The sequence below is a fragment of the Bos mutus genome, chromosome 11 (assembly GCF_027580195.1).
Source record: "Bos mutus isolate GX-2022 chromosome 11, NWIPB_WYAK_1.1, whole genome shotgun sequence".
Lineage (NCBI taxonomy): Eukaryota > Metazoa > Chordata > Mammalia > Artiodactyla > Bovidae > Bos > Bos mutus.
Window position 1 is genome coordinate 20,647,851 of NC_091627.1, and position 16,632 is coordinate 20,664,482.

Genomic DNA, 16,632 nt, shown 5'->3' on the forward strand with positions numbered 1-16,632 from the left:
AGGGGGTCCGTCTGTGCTAGGGGTCAGGGAGTTTGTCTCCTTCAGTCCTTGTCAAATGAGATCAGAGCCTCTCACCCAGTCCTGCAGCTTGCCCTGTGCTCCCCTCCCATCCCCAATTTGCCCAGAAACTGCCTCCCCCCACCCAGCTGCGGGCCTGCACACCTGTGCCCCATGGAGCCCAGCCCCATCAGCACAAACCCGCAGCTCCTGGCAGGATCAGAACCACGTTTCAAGCACCGTGTTTGGGGTCAACCCAATGCTGCTTAGTCACTTCCCGCTTTGTGACCCAAGACCAGTTCTTTAAGCTCCTCTTTCACTTCCGTAACCTCATAGGGCTGCTGTGCAGAACGTGTACCGGAGAGCAGTTGACTGCCTGGTGGTGTGTCTGAAAGTGTTGTTTTCTCCCTTCCCTGGCTTCCTGGTGTGCAGGCAGCACTCAGGTCCAGCGAGTCGTCATGATGACGCTGCTGAGTGTGATGGAGGTGATGCCCGTGGTCCCCTGGGGAAGGAAGGCCGCTGACCCCAGCCTTCTTGACTCCCCAAAGGGTGCCCGTGCACGGAGAGGAAGGATTCCTTGTCACTTCTGTGGGAAACCAGTGGCTTCCCTGGTGCCTCAGATGGTAAAGAATCTGCCTGCTGTGCAGGAGACCCCGGTTTGCTCCCTGGATTGGGACGATCCCCTGGAGGGGGCCATGGCTACCCACTCCAGTATTCTTGCCTGGAGCATCCCATGGACAGAGGAGCCTGGTGGGCTACCGTCCAGGAGGTCTCAAAGAGTCAGACATGACTGAGCGACTAAGACTTTCACATGACACAGTGGTAGAGGTGAAGGTGAGTGGACTACAGGACCCGCCCATCCTCTTTTGCAAGGCTCCCTGCACCCAGCATGTGAGGTGGTGTCTCCCCCAACACGTCCTCCCCACGGATCGCCTCTGGAGGCAGCACTCGTGGGTTTGGATCACAGTTCTGTCCTTTGTGGCTGTGTGACCTTGGGGAAGTTAGTGGTGAGGCAAGAGTACCTAGCGGGTCACGCCCTGTGACCGGGTGTCAGTCTCACAGAGTCCAGAGAAACTGGCATCTGCTGGAGACCTCTGCATCCTTCAGGGACCGGGAGGTGTCCCGGTGTTGTTTTGTTAGCCCGTCCCAGGTGGGAGAGGATTTGCAATTCAACACTCTGCTCTTTTCCTGAGCCTTGTGACTTGGCCGGGCTCCTGGGTGGAAAGAGAAGCTGCCTGCTCTGGGCTCAGTGTCACTGGGCCAGCCTCCCAGCTCCTGAAATTAGCCTCCGCAGACACCGTTCTCTGGGCGCTGGGTGGGGAGGCCACTGGTGTCCCCCCGACCCCAGCCATGGAGGAGCAGGACCATGCCTGTGACGCCACCTGGGAGCCCCCACAGCCAAAGAGCCGCCCGGACTCACCTTGGTCGTGGGTAAGGGCCAGGGCATGGCCACATGCAAACCCCCCAACCCCCGCCTGGCTGAGAAGTGCAGACAGGCCTTGTGGGTCCTCTAGAGGATCGGTGCATCCACATTTTTCCAAAGAAGTGATGGGACCAGCTGCTCCCCAGGGGCTCCTGGGATGGAGGCTACATTTATGGAAGAGGGTTTAGAACTGACTCGAGAAGTCAAGGCGTTTTTCTTTGCCTTGGATGGATAGTAATAGTAACTGCTTTAATCCTCAAGACAGAGAGTTATTTGAGGACTCCTGCTCACCAGGCACTGTGCAGGGAATGCTTGCTGTCTTCTGTGTTTGCATGCGGGCAAGGAGGGGAGGCCCCGAGGGTTGAAGTTACGGGATCAACACAGGCATTTGAGCATGGTTGTGTCAGAGAGTGTGATGTGTGTGCTGTGGGCGCCCCTGGACTCCAAAGCCAGAGGTTGCACCGTCTGTGTTTTCTAGATCTCATCCTAGATGTCCAGGCTTTGTTCAAAGGTAGTTATGTTTGTATGAAGCCCCAAAAGCAAGAGTAGAGGGTGTTCAGATAACCCCAAGTGGAAGTGGGGACCAAGGGTGGAGCCTGGACTAGAGTTTGGGCTTGGCTATTTCTTCCAAAGGCTGAGGGTTTGGCCACAGTGAACATAATGTGTTAATGGTAGTGGTTTAGTCACAAATTGTGTCTGACTCTGTGACCCCATGGACAGTAGCCCACCAGGCTCTTCTGTCCATGGGGATGCTCCAGGCAAGAATACTGGAGTGGGTTGCCATTTCCTCCTCCAGGGGATACTCCCGACCCAGGGATCGAATCCTAGTCTCCTGCACTGCAGGCGGATTCTTTACGTCTAAGCCACCAGGGAAGCCACCAGCGTATCACTGCCCCGGCCCAAATGTCTAGGACTCCTTTGACACTCCTGGTCTGGCCCCCAGCTGCAGAGGCTGGGCTGGTCCTGGAGGGTTCCACACGCCCTGGAAACGGAGAGAGCTTGGGATCTGTTGCACCTATGGGGAGAGGGTGAGGGGTGTGGCGTGCACTGAGCAGACACAGCCTCCTGGCTGCCGGTTCCCCAAAGTCCCTGTCATTGTCACTTCAGTCACATCCACCCTCAGGGCAGCTCCTTTCCCTGCAGGGACGTGGGACCTTGCTGTTGGTATTCAGGCGGAGATGCGGTGGGCAGGGGGCACCCGAGAAAAGGCCTCTGGATTCTGCTCCCAGCCTTTGCCTCTTGGCCCTTTGGGCCGGTGTTTCCTGGGCAGACAGATGCTCGCAGAGGCGGCTGCGCAGTGAGCCTCCCTCTGCAGGCGGAGGGCAGGAATGGGAGCACTCCCCCGTAGTGCTCTGTACATTGATGGTATTCACACTCTAGCTAAACAACGGTTTTGTGGTTCATTGGAGATTAAGACAGTTGTGTCTTGTTTCCCATTCCTGGAATGTCTCTCTTGAACAGAGCAGCCCTGAGAAGTGCCCCCTTCTTCTCCCGCATGGGCAGCACTGCGCTCTCAGAAAGCTCTCCCACATCCACTCCGGGACTGAGTCTCCTCGGCCCTGGGACACAGGTCTTATCATCGTGGCATCTCTCTTATACAGCCCATCTCTCTTGTCCAGTTTCCCCGGGCTGTCAAATGTCATTCCCATTTGACAGCCTGGGAAACTGAGGTTTTGATGTTGCCCGCCAAGTGGCTCGGGGACGGGAGTGGCTGGGGAAGATGGAGGCAGGATAGTAGCCCAGCCCCACCATCATTCCCCACATGGACGCTGTGATCCGAGGAAGCTCTGACAACACCTGCTTTCTGCTTTTATCTTTGGATTATTAGTAATTTTTCCTGGTTATAATATTATGTGTATTAGAAAAGGTTTCAATTCTACAGCAGAGTGTAAATAATAATAAGATAGTAAAATGCCAATCATTTCACCGCTTGGGAGGTTGTCTGGGAACTTTGTCAACTGAGGTCACCCTGTGTTTCCCTGGAGGCTCATTATAATTAAGCCACAGAAAGGATTTCAAAGTCTCTGGTTCTTTTTTCATTTCAATCCCTTCACTGCCCTGTGTGCTCGATTCTAAAATCCCCAAAGCCCTCTGGGTGTCCACTGTGGCCTGGACCCCTTGCCGTGTGACATCTTTGACTATCTTCCTGGCAGAGGCGGGGTCCATGGCAGGAGAGGGTGAAGGGTGACGGGGGACAGTTTGCTGGACTCTGGAGCTGCTGCGCTGGCCCTGCAGACTGTCTACCCCTGAATGCAGGATTTAAATGGGCCCAGGAACTTGGGCTTGGCTCCTGCTGGTGCCCATATCCAGGAGAATCTGACCTGCTGAGCTGAAGGGTGGCTGCAGGGCAGGGATCCCAGGAGTCTAACGGGGCTCCAGGGAGAGTGCTGGCCTCCTTCCACAGTTGGGGGCTGGGTGCAGCCCAGGGAGGACAGAGGAGGCCAGGTCCTGAGTGAGGCTTCAGCAAAGCTGGACTGGAACACAAAGCAGGAAATCGAGGTGGAAGCCCAGATGGACTGCCTGCCATGCAGGAAAGCTTAGGAGGAGGCTGCAAGAGAGCTGGCCAAGCAGGGCAGGAGAGGCGGGAACTGCAGCTGCCGTGGCCGGGAGCCCGGGCTGAGCTGGCTGCTTCTGGGGAGGGTAAGAATGGCTCAGCCGTCGTGGGGCACTTTCATTCCTGGGGCCAGGAAAGGGCAGCTGGCAGTGCCGAGAGCCCTGGGAGGCACCTGTTAAGTTGGCAACAGCTCCCTGAACACAGGCCACATCCCTTCCCAGAGGCTGTGAGCTTGTTGTTCTGGCTTTGAGCGTGTACAGAGCCCCGTGGGGCACAGTGATGGGTGAGACCTGGTCCCCACCCGCAGGAGGTCAGGGTGGAGTGTCAGTGGGTGCGTCTGCCAGCTGCCAAGTTCCTGTGGGCACAGATCAGGAGGAATTCCCACTGGCAGGGCTGGGGAAGGCGTCTTTGTGAAGCTGGCATCGGAGCCAGGCCTTGGGAGGAGAGTAGGATTTCAATAAACAGATGGGGGGAGGGGTGGCAGGCAGAGACTTCTAGGCCAAGGGTTCAGCCTGAGTGACAGCTGGGCTTTGTGAGAACAGGGTGTTCTCCTAAAGCTAAGTCTGCAAGTTCAGTTCCTCAAGCCGTTTGGGATTTTGTGTCTCCTGAGTTGGGGCGTGCGTGATGACATTCATTTCGGTCAGACCCCCAGCCTGTGAGAGAAAGCAAACAGTCACGGACCAAATACGTGGGACTCAGTGTGAATCCAGGGCCACACAGGGCCTGGGCTCAAGCTTTAGTTTTACCACTTGCAAGTTTGATTAACTGGAGCCTAAGTTTTCTTATCTGTAAAATGGGACTTAACAATACCTAATAATATAATAATCACAGGGACTCGGTTGCTCGTTGTTGTTCACTGCTAAGTTGTGTCCGACTCTGTGCGACCCCATGGACTGAAGCACACCAGGCCTCCCTATCCCTCATCATCTTCTGGAGTTCATCCTGTTTCATGTCCATTGAATCGATGACGCTTCCTACCATCTCATCTTCTGCTGCCCTCTTCTTCTGCCTGCAATCTTTCCCAGCATCAGAGTCTTTTTCCAACGAGTTGGCTGTTTGCATCAGGTGGCCAAAGTATCAGAGCTCTGGTACCAAGTGCTTGGTAAATGAGCTATCATTAATAAACCTGGAAAAAAAATAGCTTGTTACAAGTTGGGTTGTAAATATCAGTGAAGAGAAAATCATTTGCATTTGGACTGTTGATCTCAGCGTGGTAAAGAGATAACGCACAAAATCAGAGCCCACATCCCCTAATATGGAGAATTCGGAGTGAGCCTTTGTGCAGACATTTTGGCTTGGCATTCAAGGCGTCTCAAGAGCTTCCTGCTCTTGGCTCTGTCCTCACCTACCACGACCATGTGTGGCCCAGCAAGTGCCTCTCCTCGGAGGCGCTGAGCCCATTATGTTAGCTGGGTCTCCAGGAAATGAACATCAGGACCTCAGACCCATCCTGCCATCTCCAGCCCCTGAGACTTGGCAAGGGGCTGGACTTTGGGCCCCAACTTCCCAGAGCACATGTTTGCCACTAAACTCCGTTGGCAAAGCCGTCCAGAAGCCTGGGCAGAACCTGGGTCCTGGCCTCCGGAACCCCTTTCCTCAGGGACCCCTAGGGCCAGCACCCCTGACAGTGCTGGGGCATGGAAAGACAGACTCAGGGACAGGGTCCACCTCTCCCCAGAGGCCCAGCCGACTTGAGACACCTGTTTGCCCACCTGATCCAGGCAGGATCCCAAGAGGCTACTGCCTGGGATCAGCCTGAAACTACCGGCTCCCTGGTTGAGTGATGGGGAGATGGGCAGAGAGAGAAACCAGGAAGCAGTCCCCGCACGTATCCCCCATGGGAAGCGGAGCTTTTGGCCTCCTTGCTCCTCCTTTCCAGTGCCCTGGGCCCACCCACCCAACCCCTGTTTCCTGTGAAGTCGAGGGGGATGTCTGGAGCGCCCCCTGGAGGTGGTACTCTACCACTACAGAGCGCTTACAAACAGGAAAACAGAAAAGCTACAGGAAAACCACCACCCCGTCGTATCACAGCCAAGTGGCTGATAGGACTTTTACTAGGGACAGAAATAGGATGAACACAGAAACTCAGTGGTGCAAAGTCAGTGTTTACTGGATCAAATCTGAATTCCTCATTAAGTTTGTGATTAAACTCCTTGCAGGAAACTGTTGTTGGATTATATTCTGCACCGTGCTTTTAAACTCTGACTCTTGCTGCCACCTTCCCTTTCTGTCTGTTCTGTTCTCCTTATTTATAACCTCTTCTCTCCTGTTGGGCTGTGAGCCCCGCGGGCAGCCAGAGTGTCTCCATCTTGGTGTTGCCCAGAGCTCCTCACACAGTTGTGTTACATGTCTGGGTCGCTGGATTTATACCTTTTGCCTTGATGTAATATTGCAGCACCCTCTTTTGCTCTGAAGTGGGGTGATCACCCTACCTGGTACACATCTGTAAGGTCATACCTGCATTTGGCTTTGGGGCCATCCCCTCACCCACAGCTGGTACCCAAAGGTCTTTTCTCACTGCCACTTAGGGGTCCTAGTCATCTCCTCTGGTCAAGTCTAGAGGGTTGGAGGGCTTTGTATGGCAATGCTGTGTTTCACACAAAGATTAGGGTCTAACGTTAGTGCAGGAGGCAGAAACTGTGTGGTCCGGTTCCCTGAGGATGTTGTTCCCTGCAGACACCATTCCTTGGTGTGTTAGCAGAAAAGCTAAGGGAATAGGTTAAATATTAAATAGATTAAACTGAGTTTGTTGTTCAGTCCTTCAGTCTTGTTTGACTCTTTGGACATTATGGACTACAGCATGCTAGGCTTCCCTATCCTTCATCATTTTCTGGAGCTTGCTCAAACTGATGTTCATTGAGTCAATGATGCCATCCAACCATCTCATCCTCTGTTGTCCCCTTCTCCTCCCGCCTTCAGTCTTTCCTAGCATCAGGGTCTTTTCTAATGAGTCAGTTCTTCTCATCAGGTGGCCAAAGTATTGGAGTTTCAGCATCAGTCCTTTCAATGAATATTCAGGACTGACCTCCTTTAGGATGGACTGGTTGGATCTCCTTGCAGTCCAAGGGACTCTCAAGAGTCTTCTCCAACACCACAGTTCAAAAGCATCAGTTCTTCAGCATTCAGCCTACTTTATGGTCCAACTCTCACATCCATACATGACTACTGGAAAAACCATAGCTTTGACTAGACAGACCTTTGTTGGCAAAGTAATGTCTCTGCTTTTTAATATGCTGTCTACTGGTACTGCTACTGCTGAATCACTTCAGTTGTGTCCGACTCTGTGCGATCCCATAGACAGCAGCCCACCAGGCGCCCCCGTCCCTAGGATTCTCCAGGCAAGAATACTGGAGTGGGTTACCATTTCCTTCTCCAATACAGGAAAGTGAAAAGTGAAAGTGAAGTCGCTCAGTGGTGTCCGACTCTCAGCAACCCCATGGACTACAATCTACCAGGCTCCTCTGTCCATGGGATTTTCCAGGCAAGAGTACTGGAGTGGGGTGCCATTGCCTTCTCCGAATATGCTATCTAGCTTTGTCAAAGCTTTTCTTTCAAGGAGCAAGCGTCTTTTAATTTCATGGCTGCAGTCTCCATCTGCAGTGATTTTGAACCCCAAGAAAATAAAGTCTCTCACTGTTTCCATTGTTTCCCCATCTATTTGACATGAAGTGATGGGACTGGATGCTCTGATCTTCATTTTTTGAATGTTGAGTTTTAAGCCAGCTTTTTCACTCTTTTCTTTCACCTTCATCAGGAGGCTCTTTAGTTCCTCTTCACTTTCTGCCATCAGGGTGTTGTCATCTGCATATCTCAAGTTATTGATATTTCTCCCGGCAATCTTGATTCCAGCTTGTGCTTCATTCAGCCCTCCATTTTGCATGATGTACTTGCATATAAGTTAAAAAAGTAGGGTGACAATATACAGCCTTGACGTACTCCTTTCCCAAATTGGAACCAGTCTGTTGTTCCATGTCCAGTTCTAACTGTTGCTTCTTGACCTACAAGCACATTTCTCAGGAGGCAGGTAATGTGGTCTGGTATTCCTATCTCTTTAAGAATTTTCCACAATTTGTTGTAATCCACACAGTCAAAGGCTTTAGCATAGTCAGTGAAGCAGAAGTAGATGTTTTTCTGGAATTCTCTTGCTTTTTCTATGATTCAGCAGATGTTGGCAATTTGATCTCTGGTTCCTCTGCCTTTTCTAAAGGTAGCTTGAGCATCTGGAAGTTCTCAGTTCACATACTGTTGAAGCCTAGCTTGGAGAATTTTGAGCATTATTTTGCTAGTGTGTGAAATGAGTGCAATTGTGAAGAAGTTTGAACATTCTTTGGCACTGCCTTTCTTTGGGATTGAAATGAAAACTGACCTTTTCCAGTCCTGTGGCCACTGCTGAGTTTTCCAAATTTGCTGACATACTGAGTGCAGCACTTTCACAGCATCATTTTTTAGGACTTGAAATAGCTCTGCTGTAATTCCATTGCCTTCACTAGCTTTGTTTGTAGTGATGCTTCCTAAGGCCTACTTTGGATTCCGAGATGTCTGGCTCTAGGTGAGTGATTACACAATTGAATTTATCTGGGTCATGAAGATCTTTTTTGTATCGTTCTTCTGTGTATTTTTGTCACCTCTTCTTAATATTTTCTGCTTCAGTTAGGTCCATACCATTTCTGTACTTTATTGTGCCCATCTTTGCATGAAATGTTCCCTTGGTATCTCTAATTTTCTAAAAGAGATCTCTAATCTTTCCCATCCTATTGTTTTCCTCCATGTCTTTGTGATCACTTAGGAAGGCACAGACTTCCTGGCCCCTGACCCTCACCCCAGGCTCTACAGAGATGAGAAGGCGGGGGCGGGGCCTCCCTGTCCCACCTCCACCAAGGTGCTCTGAGCCTCTCTGATCCTCGGGCTCTTCATCTTTACCACTGGAACTAATAAACCACCTTTGTTAGCTTATCATGAGGATAAATGGGGCGAGGTTTGAGAGTCTTAGCAGCTGCATGAAGCATATAATAGAAGGAGCTGTGGAAAAGGACAAGTCACTGAAAAATTCAGTGTGAGCTATAAGGTCTGTGAACCGTAGGCTGGTATCACGCTGGTTCTCACTGATCTGGGGCTGGCCCTGTATCCATACTGGCTTCTGGAGGTGAAACTCCACCTTTTGGCAGCATCAAGAATGATCCTGACTTGAGAAAGCACATCTGGGCAGGAGTTGGGGGGTGAGCAGAGGGCTTGGGGGGTGTCCATGCCCTGCTGAGGTTGAAGGCCATTGGCAGGTTTGAGGAACAACAAAGATGCCAGTGTGGCCGGACTAAGACCACAGGGGGAAGAATAGGAGTTTGTGTCAGAAAGTAAGCGAGGGGCAGGATCTGACCAGGCGTCGTCAAGGAATTGGCCTTGACTCTGACTGAGACAGGAAGTCCTGGGGGCACGGTTCGCAGTGCAGGAGCAGGGGACCAGTTGGGAGGTTGTTGTATTAATCCCACAGGGAGGTTAAGGTGGTTTGGACCAGGGTGGTTGCAATGGAAAGGGTGAGAAGCTTCTGGTGTTGGAGGTCGATGATGGAATCAAGGAAGAGAGAGAGGCTAGAAATGTACCGTCAGTCCATGAATCACAGTGTTTAAGAACCCCAGATCTGGTGCAACCCCTCACTTCTAAACAATGTGTCTATTTATGGCTGGTGGGTCTTCATCTGGGGCTTTTCTCTAGCTGCAGCAAGCAGGGATACTCTCTGGTTGAGGTGCATGCTCTTCTCATTACAGTGGCTTCTCTTGTTGCAGAGCACCGGCTCAGTAGCTGTGGCACACGAACTTAGTCGCTTCTCAGCATGTGGGATCCTCCTGGACCAGGGATGTGTTAAGTAGTTAGAAGAGAAAAAAGGAGTCCAAAATAGTGGTGGCTAAAAGACAAAGAAGGGGAAAAGCCCATGAAAAGAGGACAAAGGAAGGTCCAAGGACCAGAGTGAGAACCTCAGGTGAAGCAAACAACCCTCCTGGTTAGCCCAGCATAAGGCAGGCTCAGGGGAAGGAGAAAAAAAAATTAAAAAGAGGGGCCAAAACTGAGCCGCCACGGGCTTTCTTCTCTTCGCATCTTTTGGGTCAGCCCACCCTCACGCCTAGAGGATGTATGTTCCTTTGCTTGCCAAATAAAACTGAGCTGTAACTCCAAGCTGTAACACTGGTCCATCTATTGCTTCAAATTTTTGCTGTGGTGGGACAGAACTGGGGAAATTATGAACTCCCTGGACAGATGGAACCGGTATCTCCTGCACTGGCAGGTGGATTCTTCACCACTGAACCAGCAGGGAACCTGCAGCCCCCCAGTTTACAGAGGGGGAGACTGAACCTGTCAGAGGACATATTTTCTAGGCATGACTATAGACTTAAGGCTTAAGGTTTCCTTCCATGCAGGAAACAGGTAAATTCAGACAACACCTTGAACTTCTCTTCCTATTTGAATTTGGAGTATACTTCGCCTTGTTTCTCTTTCCAGATATTTCCTCTGTTCCCTTTCAGCTTCTCATCCCTTCAGCTTCCTCCTGGTGTCTATGCTTATCCAACCCCATTTCTTCATTCACAGTTTAGGCTCAATAGTAGAGAATCTGGGGGAAGGGTTGCCACTGTCAGCTGTCCACTTTTCCTCCAAGGGCTGGCCCAAGTGTAGCCTCTGCCTGGAAACCCCAGCTGGGAGCGATGCTTCCCTCCTAAACCCCCACTTCTTTTTGGAACAGGCTTTTGTCGTAGTTGTTCCGAGACTGGTCCCTGGCACATAGCAAGTGCTTGGCGTTTCTAGAAGGAGCAGAGAATGAACGAAATTACAAAGTAAGCACCCCCAGGTCTTATCATTCGATGGCGAGCTTTTGCCTGGTTTCATCTTCATTTACACATCGAGGCTCCCTGACCCCACTTCCAGCGCTTACTGGGTGATCCTCCACAGTCCTGCCCTGAGTTGGTGGGAGGCCCTTGGAGAGGGAGGAGCCAGAAAGTAGGGGGGCCCAGAAACAATTTAGAGATGGCTCTGTAGTAAAGCTTAAGTGAGAAATGGGAGGCGAAGACCAGAATGTCAGGCTGGAAAGACTGGGAAAATGAAAGGCTGGTAGGAAAGGGTGGTGCCAGAGGGTCTGGCCCAGATGAGTTATTCTGGAATGCCTGAGGTTGTCGGATATTGGCTGCTGGACAGAGACTGTGTGGTGTGTTTTGTGGGTAAGCAGGCCTGGTTTAAAGGCACAGGAGTGGGGTGCATGGCCACCTCCGGGGTGCTGTGAGCAGAGCATATGCTCACCAGAAAGGTTGCACTCATCCCATGTGAGTGATATAGAAGATGCCCGCCCCCGAGGCTCCGGTGGCTCAGACACCTTCTTCTGTTGTTGTCTGCCCCGTGTGAAGTGTTATAAATCCATTCCTCACAGGATGCATGGTTGGAATGCTGTCTAAAGGGATGAATCAGTGTGAGTCCTTTTGTTGGACAAGAGCCTGTTTTTCATCTTCCTCCTCTGCCCTGGCTGTCCTGGGCCTGGGCTCTGTTGAGTCCCTGAGAGCAGGATTATCTGAGCCTAGATGTCAGGAGTAATTCTGTCTACTTTCTCCCATCATTCTAAATCCTGCTCCATGTCATGGCTTTTGATCTATTTGCAAACAGTTTGATTGCTTGAGTTTTTTCCCTAAGCTACTTGAGATCCTTTTTGGATTTGTTAAAGAATATAAGCAAATAATAACCAAAAATTTGGAATAAAAAGACCTTTTTTTTTTTTTCTAAGCAGGATGGATGGGAAAGCAGGATGTTATGGAAATGTGACATTCCTGGCTGGTGGGTCTATAGTCTAGAGGGAGGGCCTGAAGAATGGACATCCCTTATAGCAGGGACAGCAAGGGGAGGCAGCAAATTCCAAATTCCTCTGAAACTTGGAAGAGTTTATTGTTAGATGAATGAAGAGAGTGAGAATCTGTCTCAGTAGGAGAGCAACACAGAATTTGAAGGACCTTTCAGTTCTAGGCTCACGCTGTGGCTTTGAGCAGGCCTGCTGTCACTCTGGAGCTATGATCCCTCCCCCATAGGGCTGTCTACCGATCACAGCTGGGGGCACAGGCGTGCCCACTCAGAGGAGCTAAGCTCACTATCTGCAAGCCTTATCAGGTGCCTTTGTGAAATGAGGGTGTGGCAGGGCTCCTGTGTACGTTTGCAGTCCACACAGAGTGCTGGCCCAGGGGTCACCCAGGGCAGAAAGCCACCCTGCTGCCCGCTCACCAGTCTTGCTGGGCTCGGGGGCAGAGGGGCCTGGGATGGTCAGGAAGAAGGGGCTTCTCCCTGAAAGCCGTTCATCCAGAGAGTGCTCTTTCTTCACTCTGCCCAGGGGCCCTGTGTGCCGACTGCGGCTCCAGCGCTGGGCCTGACCACGGTTTGCAGCACCTGTTATCCCTGTTACAGCACCCTTACCATCGGTGACAATGTCGGCAGGCTCTTCCTTGTAAATGAAGTAAAAATGGGGCAACTTGTGAAATGCTATGCTCGGCACCCTCCCCTCTCAAGCTCCCGCATCCACCACCTCCTGCCAACCATCCCCCACCCCCGCCTCTCTCTCCCTAGTCTCCCAGGGCTCCGTGCAGCACAGTTTGAACCCCACGGAGGAGGAGGCAGCCTCCTGTGGCCCATCCAAATTGACCATTTGGGAACCATAGACTGGAATTCTTTGGGAAGCAAAACGAAGTGACAGTCTCTGGACTTCAGCTTGGTGGGCTGAGCCTATCTGTGGCCACGGCTGGGGGACGCTGTTTCAGTCCCGCCCTTTCTGTGCTGTGCTTAGTCGCATCCGACTCTTTGTGATCCCATGGACTGTAGCCCGCCAGGCTCCTCTAACAAAAGAGAAAGCCAGTTGCCCAGAGTCACCCATGTAGTTACAGCAGAGCTGGTATTAAAACCTACACCTGATTCCCTTTTCCACTGTCTCCTGACTCCATTTTAGCAATAGATGTTTAATGAAAAACACTGGATCAGCTGTTAGGATATGTAATTCTAGACCAGGACCCCGTGGACTGTAGCCCACCAGGCTCCTCTGTCCATGGGATTCTCCAGGCAAGAGTACTGCAGTGGGTTGCCATGCCCTCCTTCAGGTCATCTTCCCAACCCAGGGATTGAACCCGGGTTTTCCACATTGCAGGTGGAATCTTTACCATCTGAGCCACCAGGGCAGCCCAAGAATATTGAGTATCTTAACTGCAGTCATCCAGGGTCTGGTGTCCTAGCCCAGAAATGCCCTCTAGAGGTCACTGTGACACCGGGACCCAGGACGGGACACACCTGGAAGGGACCATGTCCTCTCTTCTCCTACAAGTAAGGGCAAATGAAAACTGAATCAATACATGAAGCATTTCAGCCAACAATCAGAGAGTTTTGTTGAGATTCTTGAGTGAATTATTTTTATCTGAGGTGATTTGAACTTCAAACAGTTCGAGATAAAGGAAATGGGGACTTGGGCTAGCTAATATCTTCCCCTGATCTGACATGGGCAGAAACTGAGTTTATTAATAGCCCCTTGATGGACACTTCACAGTGAAAGGTGAAGCAAGATGGGATCAAGTTTCTGGGTTTTATCCAGTTAGCAATGCCCAGTGGGTGAAATATTACCAGATGGAAAGAGTAAGAACAGTGAGTCTTATAGGCTGCACTCTGAGCGGCTGCCTTGTAGAATAGTATTTTTGCAAACATAGTTATTTGCAATTTATGGATAATGTAAAGTGCATTCAAAATGACAAATGTCTAGGTTTATTATTGTTGTTGTTTACTGAATGCTTTATGTATGCTAGGCACTGATGAAGCATTTTCTTTTTGTCATCAATCTTCTTAAGAACCATTTTTGTTGCTGTTCAGTCACTAAGTTGTGTCTGACTCTTTGCGACCCCCATGGACTACAACATGCCAGGCCTCCCTGTCCTTGAGTATCTCCTGGAATTTGCCCAAGTCCATGTTCATTGAGTTGGTGATGCCATCCAACCATCTCATCCTCTGTCGCCCCCTTCTCCTCCTGCTATCAATCTTTCCCAGCATCAGGGTCTTTTCCAGTGAGTTGGCTCTTCGCCTCAGGTGGCCAAAGTATTGGAGCATCATTAAGAACCATGTGGGTGGATTATTAGCCTCAGTTTATACACAGAGGTGCTGAGAGACATTACTTAATTGGGCTGAGGTCTCACAACCAGCAGTGAAACCATTCTTTCTGTGCTAGTCTTCTGCTTCTAAGATCTAATCTCTCCCCTGGAAATGCCGCCTTCCTATTTTTCTTTGGAAGCTTTCACAGGACTGAACTCTGACTTTCATGGGAGCCAGTCTCCCAGCTGCACATCTCTGCTTAGCCCTGAAACTCAGGGCTAAAGATTTGCTTCTCCAGTAGTGACCATCTCACTTGAATGACAGTCATTTTCCAACTGACCCTGGTACCGGTGCCTCTTCCTAGGATGACATGCGGGTGGCAGCGGGGAGCAGGAGAGACATGTTCTCTATGGGTCCTGCCCTTGGAAATTTTCTGGATGAGAGAACACTTCATGATGTATGGGATTCTCAAATGTTAGATGAGAGGGGGCCTTGTTGACTGTCATGTAATGTAGTCTTACACTCACAGCTGGCCTCGTGGGAGTCTTGTGGTCACTCCTAGTCCTGGTTATCAGATTCACAGAGTTTCTGAATAATATAGACTCACAATCTGTGGGGTTCAGCCTCACAAGACTATATACAAAAATATACACAAATATGCTTCAGTTCAGTCTCTCAGTCATGTCTGACTCTTTGTGCCAGGCTTCCCTGTCCATCACTAACTCCTGGAGCTTGCTCTAACTCATGTCCATCGAGTAGGTGATGCCATCCAACCATCTCATCCTCTGTTGTCCCCTTCTCCTCCTGCCTTCAGTCTTTCCCAGCTTCAGGGTCTTTTCTAATGAGTCAATTCTTTGCATCAGGTGGCCAAAGTATTGGAGCTTCAGCTTCAGCATAAGTCCTTCCAGTGAACATTCAGGACTGATTTCCTTTAGGATTGACTGGTTTGGTCTCCTTGCAGTCCAAGGGACTCTCAAGAGTCTTCTCCAACAACATAGTTTGAAAACATCAAATATGTTTGTGTATTAATAGATTTAAGTTAATAAATATATGATTTATAATAGTTATGAATGCTATATATAATATTTTATATATTGCTTATATTATATACACGTTTTTTAGTGTCTATGTCTCTTTACCAGGCATGCAGACAGTGTTTATGACCCTGTGTCATCTGTTCTTCTCCAGATATGCTTGACTTCTTCCATTTACTTTGTTGTGAGATGAGATGTGATTTCTGCTTCTGTTGACACCCACTTGTACTCTTCACAGTCTAGTTTCTCAGTGTCCTTCTTAGAGTTTTATATGACCAGTACAATGTACAATGGCCCCTGGCCTTATTCTAGATTTAAATATCTCTTACTCTTTTCTAAGATCAAAGCATTCAGAGTTACTTAATAACTGCTGATGGCTAGGCCTTTTCTATTGGTTACACAATGGACTTTTTGAGTCTTAGTATATCTGCCTTGGGCTTCCCAGGTGGCGCTAGTGGTAAAGAACCTGCCTGCCAATGCAGGAGACTCAGGCTTGATCTCTGGGTTGGGAAGATCCCCTGGAGGAGGAAATAACAACCCACTCCAATATTCTTGCCTGGGAAATCCCACTGGACAGAGGAGCCTGATGGTCCATGGGGTCACAGAGTCGGACATGACTTAGCAACTGAACAAACAGCAGGACTTCCTATAAAAATGCCACTGGAAAGGTGGGTCCCACTTCCTTCTCCTTGCTTTGGCTCTGGTACTTACTGACCTTGTGATTTCAGAAAGTCCCTCTGCACCTGAACGGCCTCATCTGTAAAATGGGCTACTGTGAGAGGGTAAATGATGTAATGCATGCTTCCCACCTTCCAGAATGACCTGGGAGCTTCAGCTCCCACTAGAGAGTTTGATTCAATAGGTTAGAGTGGGGCCTAGAATAAAGAATGTGAGTGACTTGTCCAGTCATTTCTGATGAGCGAGCAGGTTTAGATCCTGAATCACAGCGTTTGTAAAGTGCTTAGCGCACATTCAGTGCCCTGCAGGGGCCTGCACCTCCTTTTCTTCTCCCATATCCCAGCTCTCCTTTCCTCTGAGCACTTAGGACTCTGGTGCTGCCCAATTGTATCCCAGAGGACAACCCCAGGAGGAAACTCATTGAAAATGCTCTTCTCCAGATGTTTGCCTTTGATACAAATAGAAGAAAGAGCAATGCTTAGTTCAAAGTTTCTGTTTAAATTTCACTGCCACTACCAGGTCTATCTTCTGTAGCCTTTGATAAGCCCCACGATACAGAGAGGTTGAGGGCAGGAGGAGAAGGGGGCGACAGAGGATGAGGTGGTTGGTGGCATCACTGACTCAATGGACCTGAGTTTGAGCAAGCTCTGGGAGATGGTGAAGGACAGGGAAGCCTGATGTGCTGCAGTGCCTGGGGTCGCAAAGAGTCTGACACAACTTAGCGACTGAACAACAACAACAGTGGTACAGACACCAGATCCCGCCCTGAGATCTTGGGATTATATTGCAGCCTGAGAAACCTAAGACATCAAGATCAGCCGTAGTGGGGAGATATCTTCTTTGGGTCAGGGGGCAAGCTTCCTCATGCA

General features: G+C 50.1%; 1 protein-coding gene across 2 annotated transcripts in view; it reads left to right on the plus strand.

Moving 5' to 3' along the window:
• Window positions 1-1,250: 1,250 nt before the first annotated feature.
• Window positions 1,251-16,632, plus strand: part of LPIN1 (lipin 1) — a 130,051-nt gene continuing 114,669 nt past the window's right edge. Inside the window, exon 1 of one of the 2 annotated variants that reach the window (XM_070379133.1) lies at window positions 1,251-1,428. In XM_070379133.1, the coding sequence (XP_070235234.1) occupies window positions 1,348-1,428 (81 nt within the window). In that variant the 5' untranslated portion in view covers window positions 1,251-1,347. The remainder of the gene's footprint in view (window positions 1,429-16,632) is intronic. The other variant, XM_005903204.3, reaches the window with a different exon arrangement.